The sequence below is a fragment of the Mchenga conophoros genome, linkage group LG13, assembly GCF_057382185.1.
Source record: "Mchenga conophoros isolate Kocher_MC1m ecotype Shallow Benthic linkage group LG13, M_conophoros_male_GT1.1, whole genome shotgun sequence".
In the NCBI taxonomy this organism is placed as follows: Eukaryota; Metazoa; Chordata; class Actinopteri; order Cichliformes; family Cichlidae; genus Mchenga; species Mchenga conophoros.
Window position 1 is genome coordinate 10,177,187 of NC_140538.1, and position 27,344 is coordinate 10,204,530.

Below are 27,344 nucleotides of genomic sequence, written 5' to 3' on the forward strand. Positions count from 1 at the left end.
ACAGCCAATTCACCATGTAGAACTCATGACAGCCGCTTTGGGTGAAATTCATCTGATTTTAAAGGGCAAAAATAGAAGCCAAAATATGCTAAAGGAAACTAAAGAGCCTGGAGTCACCGTCTAAAATTTGGGGAAATTTTCAGCACTCTGCTTTATTATCTCTTTGGTATTCAGAGTGAATAAGCGCACACAGAGAGCTACACTTCAGACTCACTCCATTGCTGTTTAATATAGTACCACAAGTTCAGCCTGGGGAAAAATATTTTTGCCTTTGCTGCTGTGGAAACCAGACAAGTTTTAAACATTTGTGCCTTTTTGATGGTAAAACACCAGCAGAACATGATTTTTATAAGGTCAACTGAGCATTTGAGAGTACTAAATAAATAAACAAAGAAGTCATTTACTAGATTGACACAAACACACTTCTTTTCCTACAACCACCTGTCCCACTGCTGACCGCTGCTCCTCATCCATTCATGGTCACACCTGTCCCCTTCCATGCTAGCATGTGTTCGCCTTGCAAGCTCTGTTTTCTCACACTCTCATTTCATGACAACCATGTAATGACAACTGAGTTTAGTGCTTTATGTTCACACTTCAAGTATAGCTTTTCATTTGCAAAGGCAAACTTTCACCTGGATTTATATAATCATTTTGTTACTTAAATTTATTAGAATGTTTCCACTGATCATTTGTAAACATAAATAACTATGGAGAAATAGATATTATAAAACAGTCTCAGGGCTCGCAAAAATCGCTAGCCCGACGTCCCGGAGCTAGCGATATCTCCGGTCGGGCGACCAAAATCTATCTCAGCCCCGCCCGTTGGGTTATCATATAGCTATATTAATTATGCTATATTAATTATGTCATTAATTTGCAGCTTCTATGGCATAAAACCAGCTAATACTGATGGATTTGTCTGGGTGCATGACCTTTGTCATAGTCTGATACTCTTCTTCATGACCCATGTTGTGATTTGGCACTACAGCTGATTCATTCACTGATTCATCACCCAACTTCCTCTTCTGCTTTGTTAAAGACTTTATAAAAGAATGAACTACACCGTGGACAGTTTTTCCTTCTGTTCTTCCCCCACTGACACTGAAGAACACTTCGTAGTCTTTGATCTTGTGATATGTCTGGGTGTTAGCTTGGAGCTTTGTCAAAAAAAACTCAAGACAGCATGCACTACATCTCTGCAGCTGACTTTATAACTTAGAAGAAAAAAAATATAAGACTGGAGCTTGACAGCATTCACGCAGACTAAATGTGTGGGAAATGTTCACAGTATAACATCATGGCGCAGTCACAGCTTCATATATTTTACCCAGACTGTGGGAGGGAGGTGTAGGGTATGTCGACTATAGGTTTCTGACAAGGTATAGGTGTTATAGGTAAGATCAGGTCCAGCACTTTCAAGTATGGTGCTATTTAAATTGACTTTTTTCCCTTCAAGAGCGTGAGTAATAGCATGCTTTGAGGATTAATTAGAGGCGAATAATAAAAACTAAACTACAGTAGCCTAATATGCATCTTGGATTAGCTGGCAAAGGCTTAGCTCACATACATAAAACATGATGGACATTGCAGGAGAGAGACCAGCCATCACACTGAGCATGTCATGGCAATGTGCTACAAACACCAAGGGATGCATGTGCACACACACTTACTGTCATACAGATTTCAAGTGGAAAGCCTTCAGTGCTTTATCCGAACTGTGACAGCAGAAATGTCCTTAGCCAAGTCAATATGACAGCCTCCAATACTACAAATGTCTAATCATTTCCATTTCACACATGGGGGATGTGGAATAGCCAATCATTAAACTAAATTTAAAAAAATTAAAAAAAAAGAGACGTTATTCAGACATTGAGAGGCATGTGTGATGAGCAAGGGGGGAAATGAGGAGAGAATGGGGAAAATGGCAAAGATGGAGAAATGAAAGAAAGAGAGCTACAGCTTTGATTCCATCACTTTTCACTCCAGGCACGCAGTGCTGGGCTCCTCCTCCTCCTCTTTTCTCATCTTTCTTTACCCCACCATCCCCCTATCCTGACACTATATTGCTGTATTATTGATTCCATGAGGATCCACAGCTCCTCAACACTGGCTGCTCTTGCATCCTACAGAGACATTTAGACAGGTTGCTAAAATGAGGTACAGGTTAAGTGGAAGCTTATCCACACACCCACCCCCATACATCCACCCAAACCTTGGAATATACTCCCTCAACATGTTCTCTCTGCACACACAGCTGTCATCATGTAGTATGTGTGAACAAAAAGTGGAAATACTTAAAAACATATTGCACTTCCTCTTTCCCTTTGTATTATTGAGCCATTTCCTCTGATAGGCGAAGCAAAAACATCCTCAATTGAAACGTAAGATAAACCCAAAGCATGTACAATAGAATACATTAAGAAAATTGCAAGGCAGATGATCATTTTGAGATCTGCAGACATCTCTATTGTCTAAGGCTCAAGGTCAGTGAATGGACGTGCTGAGAATGGAGATAATCTTCTTGCAGATGAGATTTGCACCTCGAGCTGCGAAAACCATGCGAAAATTAATACACATTACAGTATGTGTGCAAGTTTGCTGTGTGTTCAGTGTTGTCCATAGAGAGGTCATAAGCTGGCTGTGCTTTGGTCACACAGGACTGCTCTTTGTTAAGGTAGCCCTCTCAACACTCACACCTTCCATCTCTCCACCCAAGCACAAGTTCCGCTACCGGCAGAGCTTTAACAGGGGACTAATTGTGCAGTATGTGTGTGCTTGTACACATGCTGCCTGAGCCCTGAAAGCTTGAATCACACCCATTCTGCTGAGTGGAGTGTTACCATAGAAATGAGGAGATTGATTTATTCTCCCCATGCTCAAGAGTCTGAAGCACGTGGTACAGTAAATGTTCAGGAGCAGGCGTACACACACACACACCTCTGCAGAGAAAAACTGCAGAGATTATGAACTTGAAAAGGTTACAGCCAACAACAATGGGAAGGACCATGCTTCCGCTTTCTCTCATATCTATCGCACACACACCAAGCACTTTAAACGCCAGATCACACGACATCCCCACTGACCAAATCAATGCAGGAAAAGCTTTTCCTGTTGTTCAATGTGGTAAAGCCATTTTTACACTCATTTGAATTCATCCAGTGACATATTAAGGTTTCCTCTTTAAGTCTAAATGATCACCTTATTACAGCTTAAACTGATGGAAAACTTATTACAGCAGTGGTCCTGGGTATGTATACATATCACACTGTTACATAGCTACATAGTAACTGCAAAGTCCTCTGAAAACCCTATGCTGTAACCTTTGGTGTAACCTAATGTAGACCTCCCCAGAAGTGCAATGACATGTCAGGTAGTTACATCAGTGCGTTCATTACCGTCGATTCTTCCAGTGTATTTCTGGCTTCTAGTTTTTGAATTTATCAGTGAGAGAATAGCAATAATAGCCTCAATATAAGGAATAATATTAATAGCATTCACATAAGAACTCGAAAATGTCAGCAAATTCCTAGATGGAGAATGCGCCAACTACAGGATTAGACATGACGGGTCAAATGAAATGGAGGGACCTATATAGGAACCTTACATAGGTTGCGTCTAAATCAGGCCTTACCCTACAGTCGCTTTTGGGGAGAAGGTGAAGTTTCTCTGTAGCAAGTCAAACTATTGATGGGACTCTGGAAACCATCAAGCTTTCTAGCTTAAATCATCTGCAGTCAGGTAAATGTAACTGTGTGTCATTAGCAATGTTAAAGAATAACACAGCTTTTCTTGATAAGTTGACCTGGTGGTAAAAATTTAAACAGTAACAGTCTCACGGCTGTCGACCAGGGAAGACCGCATGAGATAAAGCTGGAGCTAAAATTCCCAAGACAAACAGGAAGTCACATCCATCCATCAAGGTATGATAAAAATCCAGACTAATGCATTTTGCAGTCATTTATAAGGCCAGTTTATTCATAGTTTATCTCTGCTGCTGTCACCGTGTGTGAGAGATGAATGAGTTAGCAAGGGAGGAAGTAGATACAGAAAGAAAGAAAGGAAGACAAGTTACTTTCAACACACACGTTTTAATAATAATAAAATAGCTGCATGAATTACACCTCATGTACCATGGCTCACTCTTCACTGCTCTGGCCACGTTTGAATAAAGTCAGCAATGTTTCATATCTCATGTCTGTAAGAGGCCTAAAAGAGCTGTAGGTACACTTAAGGGGTTTGCACAAGAGAACAAGGGGCAAGCCAACATAATTCTGTGAGCTTATTGGTCAAAGTAATATTTTAAGAGGAGAACAAAAATAAACTTTGATGGTCTCAGAGAAACTAACAAGTGAACAGCTTACCTGAACTGACAGCTTATCAAACTGAGTAAAAATCCACAAAAAAGGTTTGAGAATTATTTTTTAAATGAACACTTTATTAAAATTACTTTACTACTATTGTCAGTGGAGCCTTGCAGAAAGTGGTTACAAGCAAAAACAACTGAATTTTAGGAAAGAAATAAAAATCAAGAGTCACTCTTGGCAATAAAAACTACCATGAAAAGAGCAGCAGTGAGGGTCCACTGATAGCCAGATGGACAGATCATCATTTACATGAAGAGGAGTAGGCAAATGCACCATTAGTGCCCAGTTCCTTTGTTCATTGCTGGTATCCATCAGCTAGAGTGCTTTTAACAAGAGAGCCCCGAGGCAGAACGAGTGAACGGGTTGATCCTGCTGCTTGTCTCAAAGGTGTTGGCAGGTGGGCTGGGGAAGCCCTGCCCCACCACCCACTATCCAGTCATCCCTAGGGCTGTGCTTTACACTGACTGGAAAACTTTGTCTGATGCTACAGACGTCTTTGTAGTAATTATTGCTCTCTTTGATGCATAATTCAAATTAGCTTGGTTGTTTCTGTTGTCAATTCTGTAATGTGCTAAACCGTTTTGGAGCAGTAAATCTGAGTGGTTGTGTAAATGTGTTGCTGAAAATTGAATTTTTGGAGATTTCAAAGACACAGTGGGCTTTTTCTGCATTTATGTTTGAGAAAAGTGCAACTGTTCACTGACGCTTCCAATAAAATGTCACTCTTATCTTCAGTAAGTCCATAACAGAGACATAGCAGACATGCCTTAGTTCAGTAATAGAAAAAGAAGAACCTAGCTCTTAGCTTCCCCTTAAAAACAACATCTATAAATATCTCCCTTTTGGCATACAGGAACTGTCTCTGCATTTAACTGCCACAAATTCCTGTTATGCTTTATCTTACTAGGCACATCCACAAACACTTGCAGATCAATGTGCACGCAGAGGAGCAGAGGCAAGCTAATGTTCAGTTCCCACTGAAGGCTGTGATTATTTGGTGTGAACGGTGAGAGGTTCTGGGTTTAAAATGGAACAACACTTAATACCAACCTTCATAAAATCTGAAGAAAAAAAAAAAGTGAGTTCGTTTACTGACTCATGCATCTCACAATATAGGTTTGTTTACAGTAAGCAGCCAACCAGAAAGCCAGTGGCAAAAGGTGACACATGGATGACATTCACTACAATATTTCTTTGACATTCTTTGATGTTTGACATTACTCAGAAAACCATCAACATGAAAGTGAAACCAGAAATTCAAACTTTTATTTATTTTTGAGTATCCTTAAGTTAAAATAACAGTTTCTGGCACAATTTCGTGTAGCTCACTGCTCAGACTGTCCCATATTTATAAAACTGAAATTTCTACTGTATTCAGTGAATGGCAGGAACTTTTCTGTTATTTGCTGTTTTTTTGTTACCCATCTACTGTGGAGTATAATTTTATTTCAAAGTTAAGTCCAAAAATGTATGCCTTCCCTTATATTTCAAAAAGCTGTTCAGCAGGTAGGATTAAGTCTTTGCCAGGCCGATTCTGGCCCCTGCGATTTACGTTGGCCTCTGCACCTTTTCTCAGAAAAGTAATAATACCGGGTTTTGCAAACCCGAAACAACTGCCAGCTTCAATTTGACAGTTTGGGGCCATGTGTCATGTACAGTCAATTTGCTTTTGAAACGATTGTTTTGAAGACAGGAACCAGGTCTGCAACATCTGCAATCTGTGTTTATAAACAGTGTTTTGATATAGCAAAATAACCAGTATCCAACCAACTAGCAACCACTTTTCTGTGAAAAGAAACACTATGCAAAAGAGTTGTGCTCGTTGGTGATTCACACTGTCTGCATTCATAAATAAGACGACAATGTTTTGCAAACAGTTGCTAATCTATCCGAGCGTGACTGCAGTTGAGGACCACAACTATCTGCAGATCACTTGCTTCCTACCAGGCAACCTGTGCCATCAGCTTGCGATCATTGCCATTTTATTTTTACTCCAGTGTGCTGAGCCATAAGACAATGACTGCCCCCTTCCTCCAGTCTATTCACGTCTTTTCTCATTTTCCTAACTCTGACAACCTCTATAGACAAATTGTTCTAAATTCTTCTGCCCTTTTTCAATATAAGTATGAGCATTTTTCAATATTTATTAGCTCCAAAGCCAACATAACCACCTCAGTGTTGCACGTGACTGCAGAGAAAGGTAAACACCAACAATATCCATTACAGTGTAACCTCCAAGGGATTCAGTGATATAAATCAAGCTTTTAAGTTCTTATTTGTATAGTCAGGTAATCTGATTAGCGACTTAATCAGGCTGTCTGGCATCTGTCAGTTTTTGAGACTCTTCAATTGTCTTTGCTTTAACCAAGTTATTGTTTTGGGAACAGAATAAAAAAAGATAGTTTATTTCATGATTTGAGCCAGACAGATCAATATGAATCAACTCCAAACCTTATTATATATGCCTAGAGTGATGTATGACTGACTGCTACTTGTGCAAGAGTTCAAAAACTGAGCTATTAAACTATTATAATCTACAGGACTTATTCAGAATAGCCAGCATGTGAGTCTGCATGACAAAGCACATTTAGCCTGCAGCTACAAGCACATGCCCTAATAAACTGATTTGCTCATGACTGATGCTGAAAGGACTGTGTGAGTAAGTTCAGACTTGGTGAAAATATACAAATACAGTACAATTTCTAGCAGAAAGCAATAAAACATAATCAGTATCTTGAGGCAAAGGCTACAACAAGAAAGATGCAAACATTATCCATCTGTGAAGTCAAGCCAGGCACACAATTTCAAAGGTTTCACCCTTATGCTTTCTCAGGTTTAGCTGATGGATAAAAGATCTGAAGCTTGGATTACAAATTCAAACACCAAATGCTCTTTTGAAACAACAGCAAAGAGAAAATGTGAAATAAAGGGTTTGAAAGGACTTTAGAACTGCTGCTCGCTGGTAAAGTGCTTACAGATCACCGTTAAACATGCAACGTTATCGTGAATTAGTCTGCAAAAAAAAAACCAAAAAAAAAAACCTTGCAGAGCTTTGGGGCCAGGCACACTCTGCATCAATGGTGTCCTCTGTTACTCTTTAAAGAGTCAAAACAGAGCTCCCAGCCTTTAAACCACACCCCAAACCAAAGCAGAGGCAAACAGGGGACAAAAACACTCTTATTTTCAAATGTAACGTCTAAAACTCAAAGGATAGAAGCAAAATGTTGCTGTGCACTAAATAAAGTAAATCAATGCAAGTTGCAATAATTTGTGTGCCATTTATACATTTTTATGAAAAACTACAAAAGTATATACACTTTCCTAACTTGAGGGAAAAAAAATTATAATCCCTTCCATCAGTTTGAATGATTACGTTCGACTATGAATGACACCACATGGTGTCTGAGCCAGAGTTTCATAAACCAGGACAAAGGGATTCACTTAGCTTTGAGAAAAGTACATGCACAAAGACTTCAGTTCAGCTGAAGGCTCCATCTTACATCCCACTTAAGAATGCCAAACCAAGGCCACTAAATTAAAAAGAGGCCTGGCCTATATTTGGACTGACCATCAGTGCAATGGAAAAGTCAGTGGACTCTGTACCAGGAAACTTGATATTCTACTCAAAAGCAATGCAATAATTACCAGAATGAAAATTTCCACCCCTTGCTTACTTGTGTTCCAATCACCATGTCTGCTTCTTCACAACATTAAATTCACATGAAAAGGCACACACACACACACGCTCAACCTTGATATGTTCACCAGATTCTAAAAATCAAAGCCTGAAGCCCGTCTAGACATCAACCTCCTCCTACAGAATCTACTTTACCAGAACAATAACAGAGACAAAGACTCACAAATATGACACGACACTGAAAGACAACCCTCATACTCAAACACAGCCCAAGACAGGGATACTTTGAAATGAAAGCCGTTATTACTGAATTTCTTGTTTGCCTGCTCACTTCTCGCAGCTTCTACACACACGCTCCTAGGATTACATCTCCTAGAGGCAAAGGGATGAGGAAAGGGACAAAGGAAAATCCCAGGTATGCAACTGCCTGCTATCAAAAAAGTTAATAACTGCATTTCTCTTGACACGAGGAGATTATTAAATTTGAACCCTTGCTGACTGACCAAATAAAGTCCTTCCCTCCTCCTTCCTCCCGGACATGTGCTGCTGTGCTGCTTATAAAGACGACAGCACAGTCACCGGGGCACGTCTGTTTAAAAAGCTTCTCTGAACTGCCTTGAGTTCTTGTTGCTGAATTACTCAGAGTTCCTCCAATGCTCCACTACACAGACTCAAAGATCAAGATCAATTTATTGAATCGTAGGAAGCAGCCAAGCATGCTGCATCCTCGTCCAAAGTGCTGAGTGCTGCAGTAAATATAAAGCTGCTAACACCATTAGCCTAAGACCTGAAAGGTACCATCTTCTTCCATGTGTCACTGGAAATGTGAAACCAGTAAGAGGAAATGGAAACCACAGCAAAGCCATTTATCAAAGTCATTTTCCTCCTCATTGCTCCAGAAGACTGTGGCCTAGTGCGCAAACTGTGCATGTGTGCAAATATAGTATGATCATATATATTTATACATGGATACATATTTTGCAGGATGGCTCTGAAACTCTGCTGAGGAGCATAATCAGAAAATATGGTATACGTATGAACTGCTTTTCAATTTCTGAACAGCGCTGCAGGGGAAGAAAAGCCTAGCATGCTCAACAGGTATGACTGTTTAATCTTTAACCCACTGATTAATTTAACATCCAACGTGCTTCCCCACAGAAAGAACACATGCACACACAAACCGTTTCGCTATTATTAGAGATTGAAACAAAAAAAGTGCTTTTCATTTTCATCTAAACAAATATAGAATTAATCTCATTCAGACTCACTATTTTTTATTAAATACAATACACACAGCCTCATAGACACTTTAGTTTTATTTCTTTTAAGCTGCTAATGAACTAAATATGAACTTCATTAAAAAAAAAAAAAAAAAAAAAAAAAAAAAAATCAAGATAACATATGTCCAAAACCACACAAATCAAAATGATTAAAATGCTCACTTAAATAGGTAATTACATCCTACACATAACCCTTCCGTTGTCAGTTAAATCCCTAATAGGTCATCATAGGGGCAGTCAGACACACAACAAGGACAGCAGGGAACTTTGAGGGATTTAAGCCTGTAGGTGGTCTCCGAGAGTCTGAGGCTGCAGACACAAGTGGCTGAACAATGGCGTGACTAGGAGGTCAAAAGAACAACACCCATACAAACAGGGATGATTAATCAAACGCCATGGCCCTACAAGAGTTGCATTGTTGCCTTACAACGTTCACGTAAAGCTAACGACCACACAGATTACACAGTACTATATACACCCAAAACAACACCCGTTTACTTACATTAGCAAGGTCTTGAACTGAATTTGTCTCATATTAGTGCAACAAATTATCCCTCACAAGTAGGCAGGGTCAGTACTTAAATCTTAAATCACAAAAAGCTAAATTTTTCAGAAAAGGATGTTTTTTTAATTAATATAAATAAGCAGGAAGCACATGCTGCATCCTGTGCTGAACACCTTGGAAAAATGACAAACCTTACTACAAATGCAACGTAAAGTAAATCAGATATCTGTATATTGTGCATGCACTCAACTAAATACATATATTTTTAATCTACCTCCCGGAAGATGGGGGCATTATTGAAGCCTAAATCCAGGATGTTAAAAAACAGGATAGATTGGGTCACTTCCAGTTAATGTCATTAACACTTCCTGTCATCTCATCATTCATTTACTCTGCTAGTCATTAATCAACCTCAGAGGAAACTGGCACACATTGATTCTATGGCACATAATTTGGCAAGTCCTTTTAAAGATGCCCACTGGAGCTTTTGTGGCCTTATAATGTAAAAGTCTGCACAACAGACTTTGCAACAGAAATTAGAAATGGCAGTTTTAATGACTAATTCTTACACAAGCCCAGCACACTCACAACCCATGAGGATACAAGTCAATCCTAAACCTGTAGTGTGGGAATTTGTGTCTATCAGGTTGACTGCTTGGCTAGATCGGCATTCCTAAACTCATTGCACTGTTGCAACAGCATGTTTGCGCACACAACTCCTGATTACCATAAACACAGTTCCAGCAACAATGTGAATCATATTCTCTGCGAATCTGTCAACCTTGCAGGTTTCACAACACACATGCATAACCGTTATAAACAATACGGAGCAGACACTGAGGAATGCTGTGGGACAGCACGCTAAACTACACAACCGTAACAGCAACCTACCATGGGGCAACTTATGCATTTGAGGTTGGGCAATAAATCAACCTGTATTACAAAACTGTTTTCCAAAGATTACAAAAAACAAAGCACCTTTAAAAACATCTTGCCACAGGAACGCTGGGTGACACTGGTAGTTTCACAGAAATGCTGATTAATGTGTTCTGTCCTTTTAGATACATGAATTTATCTCAAGTTAAAGAACATCCACTTTAAAAAACAAAAAACAAAAAAACCCCACTGAAATCAAGTAACCCTACCTCATCTTAACACCTTGAATTTAAACTGCATGATACATAAAAATACATGACTGTCATGCTCACCAGTATTTCTTGGAAACACCGGGTGTCTCAACATATGTTAAAGAATATCAAAAAGTGTTCAGACCATTTTGTGTCGTGCATTAATTCAGCTGAAAATATCATTCTATGCCAACTAAACTTTATATTATATGTGAGATACAGAGCACTGATAAGCAGAGAAAAAATGTACACTCTACCACAGAGATAGGGGAGGATTACAGATTCAAATATCTGGCATCCGCACTTGGAAGTGGGCAGCAAACCAAAGTTGTTCGACACAAATCAACCATGTGTTGTCCCACATATGCAAGCAGTCAAGAGATTATCCAGGTTGAGTATGCACAAATATATCACAGCATTAGTGGGATTTACTGCTTGTGACCAGTTCACCACACGTGTTTTCAGTTTTGTCATATGGAAGTTAGCACAGGGTCAACACTGCAATGAAATGTATTTGACGAGCAGCAGACAGTAACTCAGCAGTATACTATACTGTTGCAGTATTTGATAAAGTATTTACTAAGTGTGAGCCTTTATTTACTGATATGATCAACTGCAAAGACTGTAGATTCACAAGTAATGATTAACCATGAACGGAAACTGAAACGTATATAGACCTGATAACATGCTAAGCAGTAATCTACTTCAGTATGCGTAACTTGGTCTACTTATATCAACTTCAAACCTCTGACCAAAGTTTATAAGAGTATCTTTTAGGTAGTAAGTTAGATTTCCTCATTTTTCTAGGACATTTACACAGAATGAATCAATATCAGGACAACTGCCTTATTTTTCTCACTGTCGGATGAAACTCTCTAAAATTAAGAAAATTGTTCAAGACGGAAATGGTACATAAGCAGATTTAAGTTAAAAATATATAGCAGACACTATAGACGAGTAACCACATCACTGTTTTACATTCCTGACGTCTCTTTAAATTTACTGGGCTACTTTTGACATCTGGATGGAGGCTGATACCACATCACTCACATACACATCTGTAAATACATCTCCGTTTATACAGCCAACTCTTTATGTGGCATGAGCTTGTGTGTATGCTGAGCTAAACTTGACGAGTGTGTTAACTGATACATTTTTGGTGGTGAAAGGTGGTGAAAGCCAACTCCTGTTTTAGGCATAAAGGAACATGGGGTATGTATGAAGAGCTAAATTTAAGGGATTTTGACCCTTATCACTAAATCCACACATTTTTATGACATATCTGCAATAAATAGCTCCTAACAATCACTTCAGTGTGGCTACTTTTAACTTCTGATAAAGCAAAGTAGTAAAATCTTACCTGATAGTAGGATTTAATCTGCCTGATGAGAATAGAAAGGTTCTGGATGCGCAGTGTGGAGTCATTGTTCACTTTCTTGTTGGTGCGCTGCACTGTGGCTTTGGGATTTCTGTAGGAGAAATGGAATAAGGGTTATTCAACAATCCAAGTTTGTAGCAAAGATAAATATCAGGTGAAGATTTCTTTGTTTCTAAGAATTGCCATTGTATCATTGCTTTATGTAATAGAATGGCTCTGTATATAAGCCGTAGAGTGACAGTAGACCCTTGCTTAAATAAACAGAGTGCCATAACAATGTTAAAAGAAACCACAACCAACAAAACATTAGTGGCACCAAAGTTTCAGACAGTTTCTAGGGTCCAAATTAAAGTACTAAAATTCAAAGCTCTTGAAGTATTTAAACATTTGGGTTACACCAACTGCGGGGGAAAATCACTGAGATGGGGCATAGTGGCTCTGTTGATGGGACGTGGAAAACCAGAGGGGGGGGGGGGGGGGGGGGGGGAGTGAAGCAAAATTAATTTTATAATCACTTTCAGGGAAAATGCACAAACAAGAGCTTCCTTTTGCTTACTACATGTTTTACTTCGATTTGGGGAATGTCAGAAAACATTTGATACCCACTAGGCTACACTGAGGCGTTGTATGTCAGCAGTTCTGTGACATTTAACTGTGATCATTGCCTTCATGCTGCCTGCAGAGTCAAGAGGCTGTGTGCCCTCGGTGAGTGTTGCCTAAGGGATGTTAAACGGCGCATGCATCACAACTTATATTATCACAGGCGTCAACACGTTTTAAGGAGCCAAACATTCCACATCCACACAGAACCATTTCACATAGTAACTGATAGCAATCCAAACAATTTGCACATCTGTGAATGTTACCAAGCCTAATTACAAACATTCACCAATTAAGTCTACTGGTAAGATAATTAATCAGACAAATCCTTAGCAACTTGTATCCTCCCATCATTGGAAAGCCTGACATGCTGACCTGCTGTCAAGCTCAGAGTCTGCATCATTTATGGCTAATAATCTCCCAGGTTTTAACAATAAAGTTCTTTGATAGGATAAACAACACTGATTGGAGGGAGAGAAAAAAGAAGTTCAACCAGCTAGTTAGAGGTTAAAAAGATTGATACTATACAAGTCTTGTGTATTTAATGTGATATCTACTGATCCCCTGAGGGAAATTCCAGTTTCCTTGAGTCACAGAACTGAGGCGATGACAAAATGGCAGCCCTTGAGCAACTAGAGAGAAAGTCTTAATTTCACATTTGCTAATGCCAAATGCATCTATATATTGCTGTAACATTTGTCTCAAATACTTTTCATACAGTTTATTTGTTCTACATAATGAGTGTAGCTTTAGATGGGCAGCATTTCCTTCAGTAATCCCACTAAAAGTTCCACTAAAAGTCCACCCGATGAGTCAATGGTTTGCAGAAATCTTTACTTTTTTATTTATTTATTTATTTTATTACCCTTAACTTTAGTAATTGTTTTCTGTAAGACTTTATCAGTCTCTCACATTCTTGTGAAGGAATTTTGGCTCGTTCTTCTTCACAGCATTACTTCAGTTTACTCAACTGAGGCCTGCAGGCTTTCTTTTATGCACAGCTCATTAGCCGGCATACTCAGGATCACTGTCCTGTTTTTCATGACCCAATTTGGGCCAACATTTAGTTTTGGGACACATGTCACATTTAACTCTAGAATACTTGGTAAACAGAGGGGTTCACGGTCAAGTCATTCACTGCAAGCTGGCCAGAGCCAGTGGATGCAAAACAAGGCCAAATCATCACCCCTCCACTACCGTGCTTCTGATATGCTGTTCTTGATTTTACCAAACATGGTACTGTGCATTACATCAGTCCAAAGGTCATTGTTCCACACATTGTGGTTTGTTGATGCAAACCTGAGCTGTGCTGCCATGTTTTTCTGTCAACCCTTCTTAATGAGTAATGCTTGTGGTGTCCGAGACATAGCTCTGGATTTTTAGCGGTTCCTCTGTGCATTGCACAGTCTGAACTTGGAGTGAATTTCTCAGACAATCTTCCATCCCTTAAAAGATTGTGGTATTGTGTTAACAACTTCAATGATGAATAGACAAATGAACTGCCAAATCATCTGCTTTATTAAAAGGTGTTCACACTTGCTAATGATCAGTTTATTAATTGCAATACATCAGTAGCACCTGGATGCTCCTTACTTTCTTAATTCATATTGAAACAGTAAGGGTGTATTTAGGAGCCTCGTGAAAACTTTTTTTGCATAAGACTAAGTAAAACAGAACCACATCCGCTAAGGCCAATAGATCTCTCTCTCTCTCTCTCACACACACACACACACACACACACACACACACACACACACACACACACACACACACACTTATGTCACTTTAAAGTGAAATGCAATTTAACACTCATGCTAATTTAATTTTAAACCGATAATTAACCAGCTACATTTTATACTAAACTTAACTCATTTTAACAAACTTGCCACACATTAATTTTGCTGTTCCTATAGATAAAAATAATGAAATAATTTACTTAACAATATTTGAGGCAACACATTTTGATGATCCATCAAAATGATGAACCATTTCACCATTCAGCTTCCATGTGTTATAGCTATATAAAGTAAAATACCTCCTATCCTCCATAAGGGAAACATATCCAAGTAATTAAGTCGTGGTATTTTCCTTACCATCATGCCTTACACCAACAATGCCAGAGAGCAGCTCTGATTATCGTGATATGCACTTTAAACCTCAGTGTGTATGCTCCATGACCTATTTATGAGGGTCAACATGGCTGCCTTGCGCCTGAGAAGGATCCTGACTGCTTATAAATGTATGCATGCATGCATGTAGTGTGCAGCACATGTGTCGTCATGCATGTGTGTGCATGACTGCTTCTGAAACACCCAAGAATCGCAAAGGAATGTCTGTATCTGCACAGCTCATAATTTGATTACAAAGATATAATCAAGATTTATTTTTCCTGTTTAGAAGAAGACGCTGAATGTCAAGGGTTGTATTTATCTTCAGCAACATTCATTCATTGGTGACTGGTTAAATCCTTTTCTTGTTTTACCACCATTACATTCTCCTTGCACTGAGCACCATTAAATATACCTCTAATAGAAACAAAACAAAGCATACTTGCTTAATACACAGTAATATAAAGACTCCAGTTATCAATTTAGACCCATTTATGAATTTATTTAGAAGTCTTGGGTTTATATGAAAAGTCTCTCTCAAATGGCTGCAGTGTGGATGTGTTAATTCGGCTTTTCAACAGCCTCCACCCTGAAATACACTCTCTCACACACACACACACACACACACACACACACACACACACACACGGCTCTTTTTAATACCGTGCTAAACGAAGTCACATGACCTTGCCATCTCTCCCCTCCACATGCACACACAGCCCCTTTCGAGGTCCATAGTAGGGGGTCTATTTAACCCATTAATTAAAAAGCACAGAGGAAGCTGTAATCCTATCAGTGCGAGGAGGGTAATGTGGTGAACGAGGTGTGTGAGAAATACTTGGAGAAGGGGAAAAGGAAGAGAAAAAAAAAAAAGTTGTTACTATTCATGCATTCCATCATCATCATCACGCTCAGCTGACAACATGGCAGTCACCATCTCATGACAATAACATGCAATCCACTACTCATTTCTCCTGCACAATCTCTGATGTTACTAGTCTGGGACAGGCTGACACCCCTGTGGATCAGCGGGCGACTAAATACGGGGGCTTAACAGCAGTTAAAAAAAAAAAAAAAAAAAAAAGAAAAAAAGAAAAGAAAATCCAACTTATTGCCTCCCCCTCCCTGTTCCTGCTGATACAATAAACCTAAGACTTTAAATAGACAAACAGATTAAGGATGAACAGGCAAAGCCAGCTCAAGAGGCAGCAACACAGACAACTAGTCAGCAAGTCAGCCAGACGGCCAGTCAATAAGTCGGTTCATGGTTGCCGTCGATAGGCACTGCAGCCTTATGCAGAGCAGGCGGCCACTGGGCTTCCTCCTCTCATCTGCAAGCTTTGATTGGCTGGGTAGGTTAGAGAGTAGTGTTAGCCTATATATGACAGGCTACATTAGAGTCAACGTGGGCAGCCAGGCACATGCCCGTACACACACCAATACAGAAAGCAGCCTAAATGCGCGCACACACAAAGCCCAGGCCCCATTTGGCCACGTGCTGGAGATGGAGATTGTGAGCTGTACTGTCCAAACACAGCAGGAGGGGTGTGTTTGTGCCTCCATGTGAGAGAGAAGACAAACATACACAGGAGGCCGGTGAAAGAAATCTGGGGGATGAGCTCTTATTAGCAGCCGTGTTAAGGCTGACGGTTTGGTTCAGGATAATTTCAGGTCGGTGTAAAGAATTAAGGCTGTCTGACACGCCCTCGGTTTGTTTTTTCCACCACTCAGAAGCACAAAGAAACAGCAGAAGCCTTTAAGATGTCAAAATTTTAAACCAGTTGGTTCAAATACCACTGAGGGCATGCAACCAACCCAGTAACACAGATCTAGACCTTATATGGCTTGTAGAACTGTTAACCAACAGGCTGATAGAAAATGATACTCTTTTCTACCATTTATCCCGGCTACTTTCAGTGCGAGGGAGTATAAGTACTACTTTGAGACACTCCAAAATTACTGAGCTCCTCCCGAGTCCAAATACCCTTTGGAGGAAGCTCATATTTACCACTTGTATTTCTGTGATCTGAAGCCTCGACTTTCCTTGTCTGTGAGTAAACACGAATCCACTTGAATCTGAACGGCGTAAATTTTGTGCACACCCAGGTGCCTGCCTGTTTTTTGTCCGCAGGGAATTTACATTACAATGCACCGACGACGCATCCGCCCCAGGCAGCGCATTTCCAAGGAGGATAACAGGAATCATTGCATGCTTGTTGGGTCTCCAGCTGTCCACGTCCACAATGGAGCATAGTCAAGACTTCATTCTGTCGGACACTAATCCAATATTTGTGGACATGTAGGAATATCGGTCAAATATTAGGGAATTGATTAATGAATAGTAAATAAATAGGATACCTTCATTAAAACATCACACTTACTATGAAAGCAAAGAAAGTTATTAACAATGATCCATACTAACAAGTCAGCTATAAAATGAGGAAATCAGCACTTATCTTTTAGATTTTGGAGTGCATCATTACACTGACTGCACTTCCAAACAGAAGCTTTGAAGTACAGTAAGCACAGGCAGGAGGTAACACATACTCTTATAAATCCAATTAATCTCAAATTAGTGAGGAATCAGACGGTGATTCTAGAGCATCATATGTCACTGCACCATTAGGTTATTTTTAACTTGGGCTGCAATGCAGATTATATTACTTTACCCCATTAGAATACTGGGAGTGCAAGATGCTGGAACAAAGTAACATCCACCACTCTTTACAGATGTGGACTGCATCCTCTTCTCTCATTCTTCACCTTTTCTCACGGAAACTGTAGTGCTTAAACACACCGAGTTCTCATCGCCCCATTTCCTTGTCCTGGTTTTTCATGGAGTCGTTTCTTTTCCGTCTTTGTCTTTCTGTTACCACAGGGCCTCTTCCTGTCTTCCGTGTACCCACAAGGATTGTAGCTGAACTCATTCCTACCAATCTGGATTGGAGGTGCTGAGGAAAGTCCTTCCAAGGTTAGTCATCTATCTTGCAGTTTATCTGCATAATGAAGGACTAACTGCTCAAACTGGAAATGTGTAGGAGGTGAAGCACTGGTTCCTCAAGGCCTCAGAGCAAAGTAAGGTCTAGTGTTGCTACTTTCAGTCGACGATAGTGAAGGTGGAGTTCTGCCGCAGGACTACACACTATCTGTCAAAAAGTATAAAAAGTACTTTTTTGCAAACACACATTTGCAAAAGAGAAACTTTTAAATAAGATTAATTATTAATTCATTTGAGAAGGGTTCGCACCTTATTTAGACACATCCACTGTCAATATAGAGAATGAATCTTTCTAACATAAATCACACTTCAATCATTCTGCTATGGGTCACTCTTTGGAACAGAAATTGTTTTACCTGGTCGATGATTAATTTTACTTTGCTGTTAATTCTCAGTGTTAAGCTGCTGTTAATGAAACTCAACAATTCCTGCAGATGTTTCACCCCATAAGTCTTTCATTGAACAGAAGGGATTATATCCCTGAGCCGCTGAAGGGATAGAAATAAGTAACAGATGGAGGAAATGTTGAGTTTGCATTAATTGCAAATAGCAGCACCAGCAAATTAACAGCTACCTTTAATAAAAATCTGATATAAAGCTGCCAAAATGAACATTTGAAATGGTGGCAAATAGCATCAGTAGTGGAATTCAAATGTTCAGTATTAAATTGTGATGGGCAGCAATTTATTCATAGTCATGCTAAATGCTATGCAGCAGCAAACAAATACTATACTTTAAGAGTCGGGTAATTGTAAGTCAAATGACTCTGCACTGCTACAGTGAAAAACTCTGCGATTAAATTTCTACGATGATTCCTTTGGGGTTAAACGTCCTTGTTTCCGAGGTTTGGAGTGCCTCATATTAACACAGCCTTGTTAAAGTTTTGTCCTCCCAAGGTCACAGCTGCCGTTTCCTTCCTGATATGATACACATCCCCCTGCTCGCCGGGCACAGAGAGAATGACACAATGATGATTATGAGAGTTGAGATCCAAGGCGAACACTTTGATGTTGAAGGATGGAGCCCACACTCCAGCCAGGAGCAGGAGGGAAATCAAACAGTCTAACAACCCAGCAGCACATTTGTCTGCCTCCATTCTCCAATCCAGCAGGAATTTCAACTATGTCTGCTGTAACTAGCCCCAGAGAAAGCTAACAAAGGCTTCAACGTGCTGCTCAAAAGAAAACAGGAGAGAGAAATGAGAGTGAGAGGAGTGCTGAGGTGTGGACAGAAAAGGAAGTGGAGAGATGGAGATGCCAGCTGGAGGAAAGACGGGAGAAACAGACTAAGAGCATGTGGTGCAGGATCTGTAAGTGTTGGTAAATGATGAAGAGAGACAGCAGAAGAAAAAGAACATAAGATTTGACCCTATTGAAATATTTACCCCTCTGAGACCTATTGGTATTGCATGACTTGTAGTATTTTTTCTTAGCTGTTCTAGTTTGCTAAAAAAAAAAAAAAAAAAAACTAGAGAAGAGCAGAGGTGCAATAATACCTGGGTGTGATTCCTGAGTAAAAATTGTAAAGACAAATATGACAAAAAAACAAAAGACATGTATCAACATGCAACAGAGCTTTGTTTCAAGTAAAGTATTAGATTGGTGCACATATGACTTCACACAGTAAAACCCAGCCAATGCTGGAATTTACATCCATTTAAATTGTAATTTTAAGTTGATTATCTACGGCAGACCTCAATGGCTGTTACAACAGTACAAACAAAGTGTACTGAAATACACTGAGAAAAAAATATGCAGATGAAAATTCTGACAGCTGGTAGTTACGCTCAATTTTCTCACATTCTCTTTCCCATATGTGCACCCATTCAGACAGACTTACAGACATGCACTGATCTGTCTGAATAATAAACAGAAGTACTGACCACAGAACATGTGGAACCGCATTCTTTCCATTTCTCACATATGCTTTACTACTTTACACTTGTAGCTACTTCAGTAAAATTAGCAGCCAGTTTTTTGAACATCTTTTCTAGTTTAAAGTTGTTAGCATTGCAAAGTTAGCATTGCAAAGCTCACAGCTTTGCAATGCTAGAAAAGCACTGACATCCAACATGACAAATGTTGTGCACCCGATTTCCATCAACTGTCTGTCTCACTCAAATAAATCAGGTAACTGCAGCCTGTAAAAGGACGGACTGACCGGTTGACCGAACAGGCCAAGGAGCCAGCACGAGTCTACAGACTTTGCAAAAAAGCCAAGAATTCAAATGGACAGTTGTCACTCTGACAAAAATTTAATTGGCGCTTTCTTGCTGGGCGGGAAAACTAATTGGTTCGACAGCACTACGGAGGCGATGTAATTGGCTAGGTAATGTCAGTCACACGAGGGCAGGGGGAGGGGACACGGTGCCATCTGGGTGTCTGTCAGCAAACCGTTAGATAATCCTGGGGTCTCTCAGCTCTTTCTGTGCTCTCCCATGCTGTCCTCATGACAACTGCTGCCAGCCGGTCTGCCATGTCTCCTGCTTTGTGCTAGATAGAGACATGCGCACAGCAATACTAAAGCTTGCTCTACAACAGCTGATGTTGCCAATAAAATACCACAAAGGTGTGTAATTAGGCATGCATGTGAAGTGATCACACAATATTTATTAATGTTTTATTTTAACATAAAAGTATGCCGACTTCCATCCACTCATTTATGTAAGTTTTGTAGTTATATCATTGACTCTTCTAAATGCAGTGCTAACTGTGCTGAACGCTAGTGGGTGTTTTTTTGTTGCTGGTTTTTAATATAAACAGCAGCTGGAGGGTAACACCAGTAGAGTACAGCTTTTTAGTGCAGCTGGATCAATTTCAAGCAAGGCAATAACACTCACTACAATATGTTTCAAGCTGTCACAACAGAGGAGAAAAGGAAAAAACTAAATGTGTGAGTAAGAGTGTTCTAGTGGGAGCCCTGTTAATTATCACCTACAGGTATTCGGAGAAGTTTCTAAGCTACTTTTAATGAGAGATGGAGCCGAAGGAAGTATAACCACACACCACGCATTGCTTTCAACCACATTTATGGTCTTAATACTGAATAAGCTCATGTTACATTTCCAAAAGGATGACAATGAAAAAAATGATATAGCAATTATTCAAAGGGCTCTGCAGCAGCTGCAAAGTTTACAACCATGAGGTGTAATATACAGTTGAGTTTATGATATTTCAGTTAGCTGAAGTTAATCCTGCAGTGCCTGTAAAGCAGGAGAGGCAGACAAAGAGCAGTCTCACCAACACTAAATCTGACCAATACTGTAGCCCTTTGAGTGGGAGGGTGGCTGAACAAGATGACTACCAACAGCTGCCTCAGTCCAAAACCAAATACACAGGGAAAAGAAAAAACAAAAAAAACACAGATACACAAACTCCCACACAGAGACAGAAGCCCTGCAGAAAAGCATGCAGACACACACAAACATAAACACACTGTGCGGGCTGTGACTGAATATTCCCAGTATCCTGTCAGGCGATCACTAAGGCAGTCACGGTTCATTTTAGCATAGAGCTCTCAACCATCCACAGGAAATTTCCTTCTGGCTCTTTCCATTTTACTGCACACTGAAATCCTACCAATTACATGGCCACACACCTTTGTGTTAATATGTAGAACTGAGGAATTGCCATTGTGGCTCAGCAAACCAGGGATGTGAATTTGTCTTTTGTGTGTTAAATGCTTGCTCAATTTTTGCAAATCTTTCCTGTCATGTCAAAGTTGTTTTGTTTTTTTTCATCTCTGGCTTTTTGGCAAATCATTTTCTGCCTTCCTTGGTCCTCTGACCCTTCCCTTCCCCCCATATCCTTCCTGTTTCTTTTTCCACCATAGTGTGTCCCATAAGGGGGAAAATGCACTAAAAATATAGCAGACTTGTTTGATGAAGCTATGTGTGGAAGAGGAAAGACGGCCTTGCCATTTGGAGAATACATCAGCATGTAGAAAAAGCCTGGAGGAGGAAAACAAGCATGGGAAAAAGAGCTGGAAGAGATAGTTGAAACCTCAAGATAGGCAGCTTAGAGTGATGGGCGAACAGCAAGAGGTCGAGGACATTATAAGAAGGCAGGACAGGAGGAAGAGGAAACCATCCAAAGAGAGGAAACCGTGTGGGGGGTTAATCAGCTCCTCATGCAATGCAGCCACACATTTATCCTTCTGAAACACTACACACTTGTTACTAACATAAATCTGTACACAAAACAATGGAAAGACAGATTAGAATATCCATACATTTCCCTGAGCTACTGATGTGGCAAGAAGTTGTCACATGAAAGTGCAACACATAATCTCTTGAGAGGTGAAAATCAATTCCAGTGGGAGCAGGCTGGGTTGAATGGTGCTTAGACAGGCAGGCGGGGGGATAAATGCTGACAGTGTGGAGTGTAGCATTAGCGGAAAATATGAAAAATTGTCCTGCTAGCAGGAAGTACCAGCCAGGAGCCAGACAAAGGAATGGAAAGCGGTGTTCTGCCATGTTTTATATATTTATGACTGGAAAGAGACAAACTGAACATGAAATTCCTTTGCCTTATCAAACATCCAACCTCTCTCACTATCAACAGAACTCCCAATACATAAGCAGTCTTTCCCTTTCAGCTGAATGTAAACCAAATGTTGGCCTGCTGCATTGCAGTGCAGTCAACATCCAGATTCTGTGCTGCTACCAGGGATTCCTCTTAGGGCTACTATTTCTAGTTTAATTTACAGCACAGCAGGAAACGTGAAGCTGCAGCTTCCAGGGGCGGGGTGTCTTCCAGTCGGCTGCAGATGACAGTGTAGGATGACTTAAAAGAAAACACGCACGCATCTTTGCAGCAAACATGCCTGCAGACAATCTGCGGAGCTCTAAAGAACCCCTGACAATAACTGTCTGCAAAGATTTCTGACAGTGCGACCCATCATTGACCCCAATACAAGGTCCCTTTGTGCTTAGCCTACATTCATTTTAAGCGCCGGACAGAGGCTGCAGTTGCTTAATTTGCTCATGAGGGGATGACCCCACGAAAAAACCCCAGGGTGAGTACCACTTTGACCTTCCTCCACACCCACAGACCCCGTTTACTGACCAAAAAGCATACATATAACCACACAGAATGGGTACGGTTTAACCATGTAACCCTTGTTAATGCAATGATGGGTAATATTTCTGGATGTGTGCCGCAAACTACTTACATCTCAAGCATTATCTCATTCAGGTAAATCCCATCCACTAATTCAATATATTCCGATAATTTGGTGCCATCGGTCACCGTCGAGTGTCCGACCGTCTTCACCTGAAAAGGGGACAATAGATAATCAATAAAAGAACAGCATGGGGTGATTAATTGGCGAGCTCAAGACACATCTGAATAGCTAATTAGGGAGCTTACCCAGCAGACCAGAGGTGTGAGCATGAACTGCTCCAGCAAAGGAGTGAACACCTCGTTTTCCATATTTTCCTGGCGCCGTTTATTTCAGCAGATATGGGTTTTTTCCCTTTTTAAATCGGAGAGAAACGCGTTTCTTTTGACACCGCTCATGTAGTTAATTCAATTAAATCGACGCTCATTGTGGCTACAGGCCACTGAAAGACGTCCGAGGTTCCTTTGGATAAGGGGTAAAAAAAATCGTTAATCCACAATTTTCTAGACACAAGCCAGCTGTTTCAGATGCCAACGACGGGGTTTCGGCTCCCTCACGGAGAAGGCAGGGATTCACATTTTCTGTTAAAGCGCTTTAAATAAAGATACTCTAATGTGTCGCCAGCCGGGCTCGCTGTCTATCTACAAATAAGATTAAGGAGACTCTGAGACCTGCGCCAGGTATGGTTTTATGCTGAGGAACTGGTAGATAGAGTCCAACGCTGAGGGGAGATATTCCTCCAACACCTCCTTTTAAATTAAATATCCAATACGAAGGGAAATCCAGATGTTCAAGGTCCGTGGTTTGAAACCATCGGGTTACTCCTCAAATTTATTCTAAGGTAATGTCTAGCCACTGATTCTGCTTCCCCTGTCTGCCTCTGTTCAAATGCTGCACACCACTGAGCGCAAGACTGGGGAGGAGGACACGTAGGACCGCCCCCCTCCCTGCCTCTCGCGTGCATCTCCCTCCGCCTCATCGCCTCTTTAGCCCAAGAAAAGTAGGGCACTGATCAAAGCATCTCTTTCAGCTCAGACTACTTCATGCTCTTAGTCATGTTTCGTAGAAAGCACTTAGTCATCTAGCGCAGTTAAACTGTCTTAAGATCATTTTAAGTATTAAAGAAGCAAATGTTGTTTTTTTTATTGAGAACCAGTTTGTCTGCAGCTTCAGCGTTATAATTTCTAACATGCTGTGGCACATTTGGTTCCAGTTTGTGCTTAGTTAATCCACTGGCATGTATAAATGGTGGGGATCCAGGTATATTCTTTGTCTGCTTTTGCACCATGCAGTACATTAGTGACATGTAGGCTACTGACACCTGGTGGGTAACGTAAAGACTGGAGGTGTAGTATCTGTCAATCAAAGAAACTGTTCCATCAAATTTGCAACATATGATTCGTTTAAATTTAAAATAAGCTTTCTGCAGTCTGTTGTTTGTTTGGTTTAATAAAGGAGACTTGTGCTCATTTCCAGCTTTGTGTTTGTTTATTTATTTATTTAGCATTATTTAGGAAGTTCTTTTGAAATCAAATCTGTTTTGCAAGGGAGATTTGGCCAATGCAACTTTTAGACATATATCCCCAAAATACCACAAATACAACAAAAAATACAAGGTCTACATACATACAATTAATATGCAATAAACAAATAACATAAAACATTAGTGGCCTCTAAAAAAAATAATGAAATGTCTCCTTTTCTGCAATCCATATGATGATTTAAATTCACCAATAGCTATAGCCATGTTTAAGTTTAAGGTCTTCCTGTAAATTCCATGTCTAACAAAACACTGTTGTCCCCACATCTGTCAGAACTCTAGTCACATCAAAAAAGGCCAATCATAGCTAGTAACTATTGATATGGCAACAAAGAGGCGTCCAATAGTGTTAAATAATATCGCTTCATAGAGAAAGATAAACCAATATTGGTTTTTGTAAGTTATCAGAGACTTTGGATTTTTAATAAAATGTAGAGATTCACGGTACAATCTATCAAGATCTTCTTGCTACTCTTGGACTCTAGTCTATTATTATTTCAAAACAATCCCGATTAATCTTATACTGGGCCTTGGTACAGTCCCTCATTTCATCCAGCATCTGTATTTTAGTTCTCATCTTTAACGCAACATTCTTCTGATTGGCTATCCCTGATAAAAACACAGGCTCAATAGCAGGTGGATGGGTCTGTAATGACAATATTATCTAGACTCAGTGACATCATGCATACTCAAGAGTAGGAAAAAAAGTATGTGAAATGGAGCAAGTTAGAGCAGTCTGAAACTTGAGCTTTTGGCTCATTACTTCTACATATTCGTCTGATTCTGATATGCCTCTATCATTAGTTGAGCAGTCGCCATTGTAACATTACAAATTTAACAGAAATAGACAGGTCTGCTTTAAAGACCATAAAACTAAAAATATCCATAATGATACAGAGTGAGGTTATGTCATTTTTATTGATAGTTGTGTTTTTAAAATGACTTACTGATGATGATTTACTAAATGCCAGAACAGCTATAAATGGCTAATTTTGAAGCTCTAAGATAACTTGTGACTCACACTATTCAGTGAAAGGTCAAATGATTACTCAAGGTCAGATTTTGACAGAAAAAGAATCTGCTGCTTAGATAATTAATGAATCATTCAAATAATTTTTAAAACAAGTTGTCACCAACATTTCTCTGTTTTAGAGCAGTGGAAACTGAATTTCTGAGTGGGCCGGACAGAACATGGACACTGATTGTATTAGGTTGGTTTGGGAAGACTGTGAGTAACTAATCAATAAATTCACTGTTGGCAACAAATAGTACAATGACTAATGTGTTTGACTAAATGTGACTTGGTTAGTTTGCTGAATGAAGCCAGCAGTTTTAAGCACACAATAATTTTTTTATTTTGCAACGTGATGACTTAGAGATAAGTCCACTATAGAGGTTGAAGACACCTAATCAACAAATGATGAATGGCTTTGATGATGTGCAGAGGGAGCAAAGGCAATGTGGCCAAATAGCCAATCAAAACACAATCACTGGTTTGAGAACCAGAGACCTGAATCACCTCCAAGAAACAGGTTTAAGAATGAATGAATAGCTTACTGTACATATAGTCCCCTAAAACCTTCACTCAGCACATTTCACCAGCTGTTTTGAATAAGCAGAAGTTATAATTTGCATTTAGATTAACGGTCACTGTTGTTGGTGCTTTAGCTTGGGACTATACAGTATGTGTTCATGACAGGACCGGCTGTCTCTCGTTTCCTGCAAAACATGTTTAGCTGAAGCGATGTAAGTTGTTTAAAGCACAATATTCAGCTGGATAATCCAATGTAAACAAAACAAAAAAGGACTCTATTTATCTTTTACATGGAAGTCTGCTTCTTTATGTGGGCATCAGCCATTTAAATGACGCTCTGCTGCTAACAGATGGGCTATGTCTAGCGTACAACAAAATGCTCATTAGATATAAGCAGAAACTGGTAAAAGTCTGACATGTTTCAACATGTAATGTCTGATTGTGTCTTTGCTTATATTTGAACTGCAAAAGTTCCTTTTGGAGGCTTGAAATAAATCCCTCTGTATCCTAGATCACGCATACCGAAGCACTAATTCGGTAACACACCTGTTTTATATTCAAATGTATTTAAAGTCTCTGAAGATGTCGTTTCATTTCTTGAGCTGTATCAGTAAAACACGAGAGGAAGGAAGAACATACTATTCTTTCTTCGGTGATGATTCAGATATGATCATTTTGTGCTCTGATCTTTAACCTTACAATCGAATTTCTTTAATGAAGACTAAGTGGATATGGTTATATATATGATATATTTTGCAATAAATATTCAATGTTATTAACTAAATTATTTAGGCCTTATTTTTAAGGCCAGAAGTAATTGTTAGGTAAGTGACATGAACTAGTTAAATAAAAGATAAGTTAACGTTCAGTGATATGTCCATGCAGGGAAATGCTAATTTGTTTTGTTTAGGCAAATATGTTTTAAGAAGCATCCTGAAAGCCAGGATTCTTGTTTTGTACTTTGTATTAAATCAGTCTCTGATCTTACTAGAAACCAAATGTGCTGCCCACTTCATTAATCAATTTACCATCTGACTATCTCTCATTCATTCTGGGCTGTTATAATTCAAAGTGACTTTGTGGAGGACTCCCAAGAATTGCTGATGAACTTCTCGGTCATGTTTGGCGTGATCTGTGTACTACATCTGC

General features: G+C 39.7%; 1 protein-coding gene across 4 annotated transcripts in view; it reads right to left on the minus strand.

Annotated features, from left to right (window-relative positions):
* Positions 1–24,009, minus strand: part of ccdc88ab (coiled-coil and HOOK domain protein 88ab) — a 63,830-nt gene extending 39,821 nt beyond the window's left edge. For all 4 annotated transcript variants that reach the window (XM_085296341.1, XM_085296342.1, XM_085296340.1 and 1 more), the window contains exons 1-3: positions 23,370–24,009; positions 23,173–23,273; positions 12,277–12,385 (exon numbers count right to left, since the gene is read on the minus strand). In XM_085296341.1, the coding sequence (XP_085152467.1) occupies positions 12,277–12,385; positions 23,173–23,273; positions 23,370–23,432 (273 nt within the window). In that variant the 5' untranslated portion in view covers positions 23,433–24,009. The remainder of the gene's footprint in view (positions 1–12,276; positions 12,386–23,172; positions 23,274–23,369) is intronic.
* Between the last annotated feature and the right edge of the window lie 3,335 nt (positions 24,010–27,344).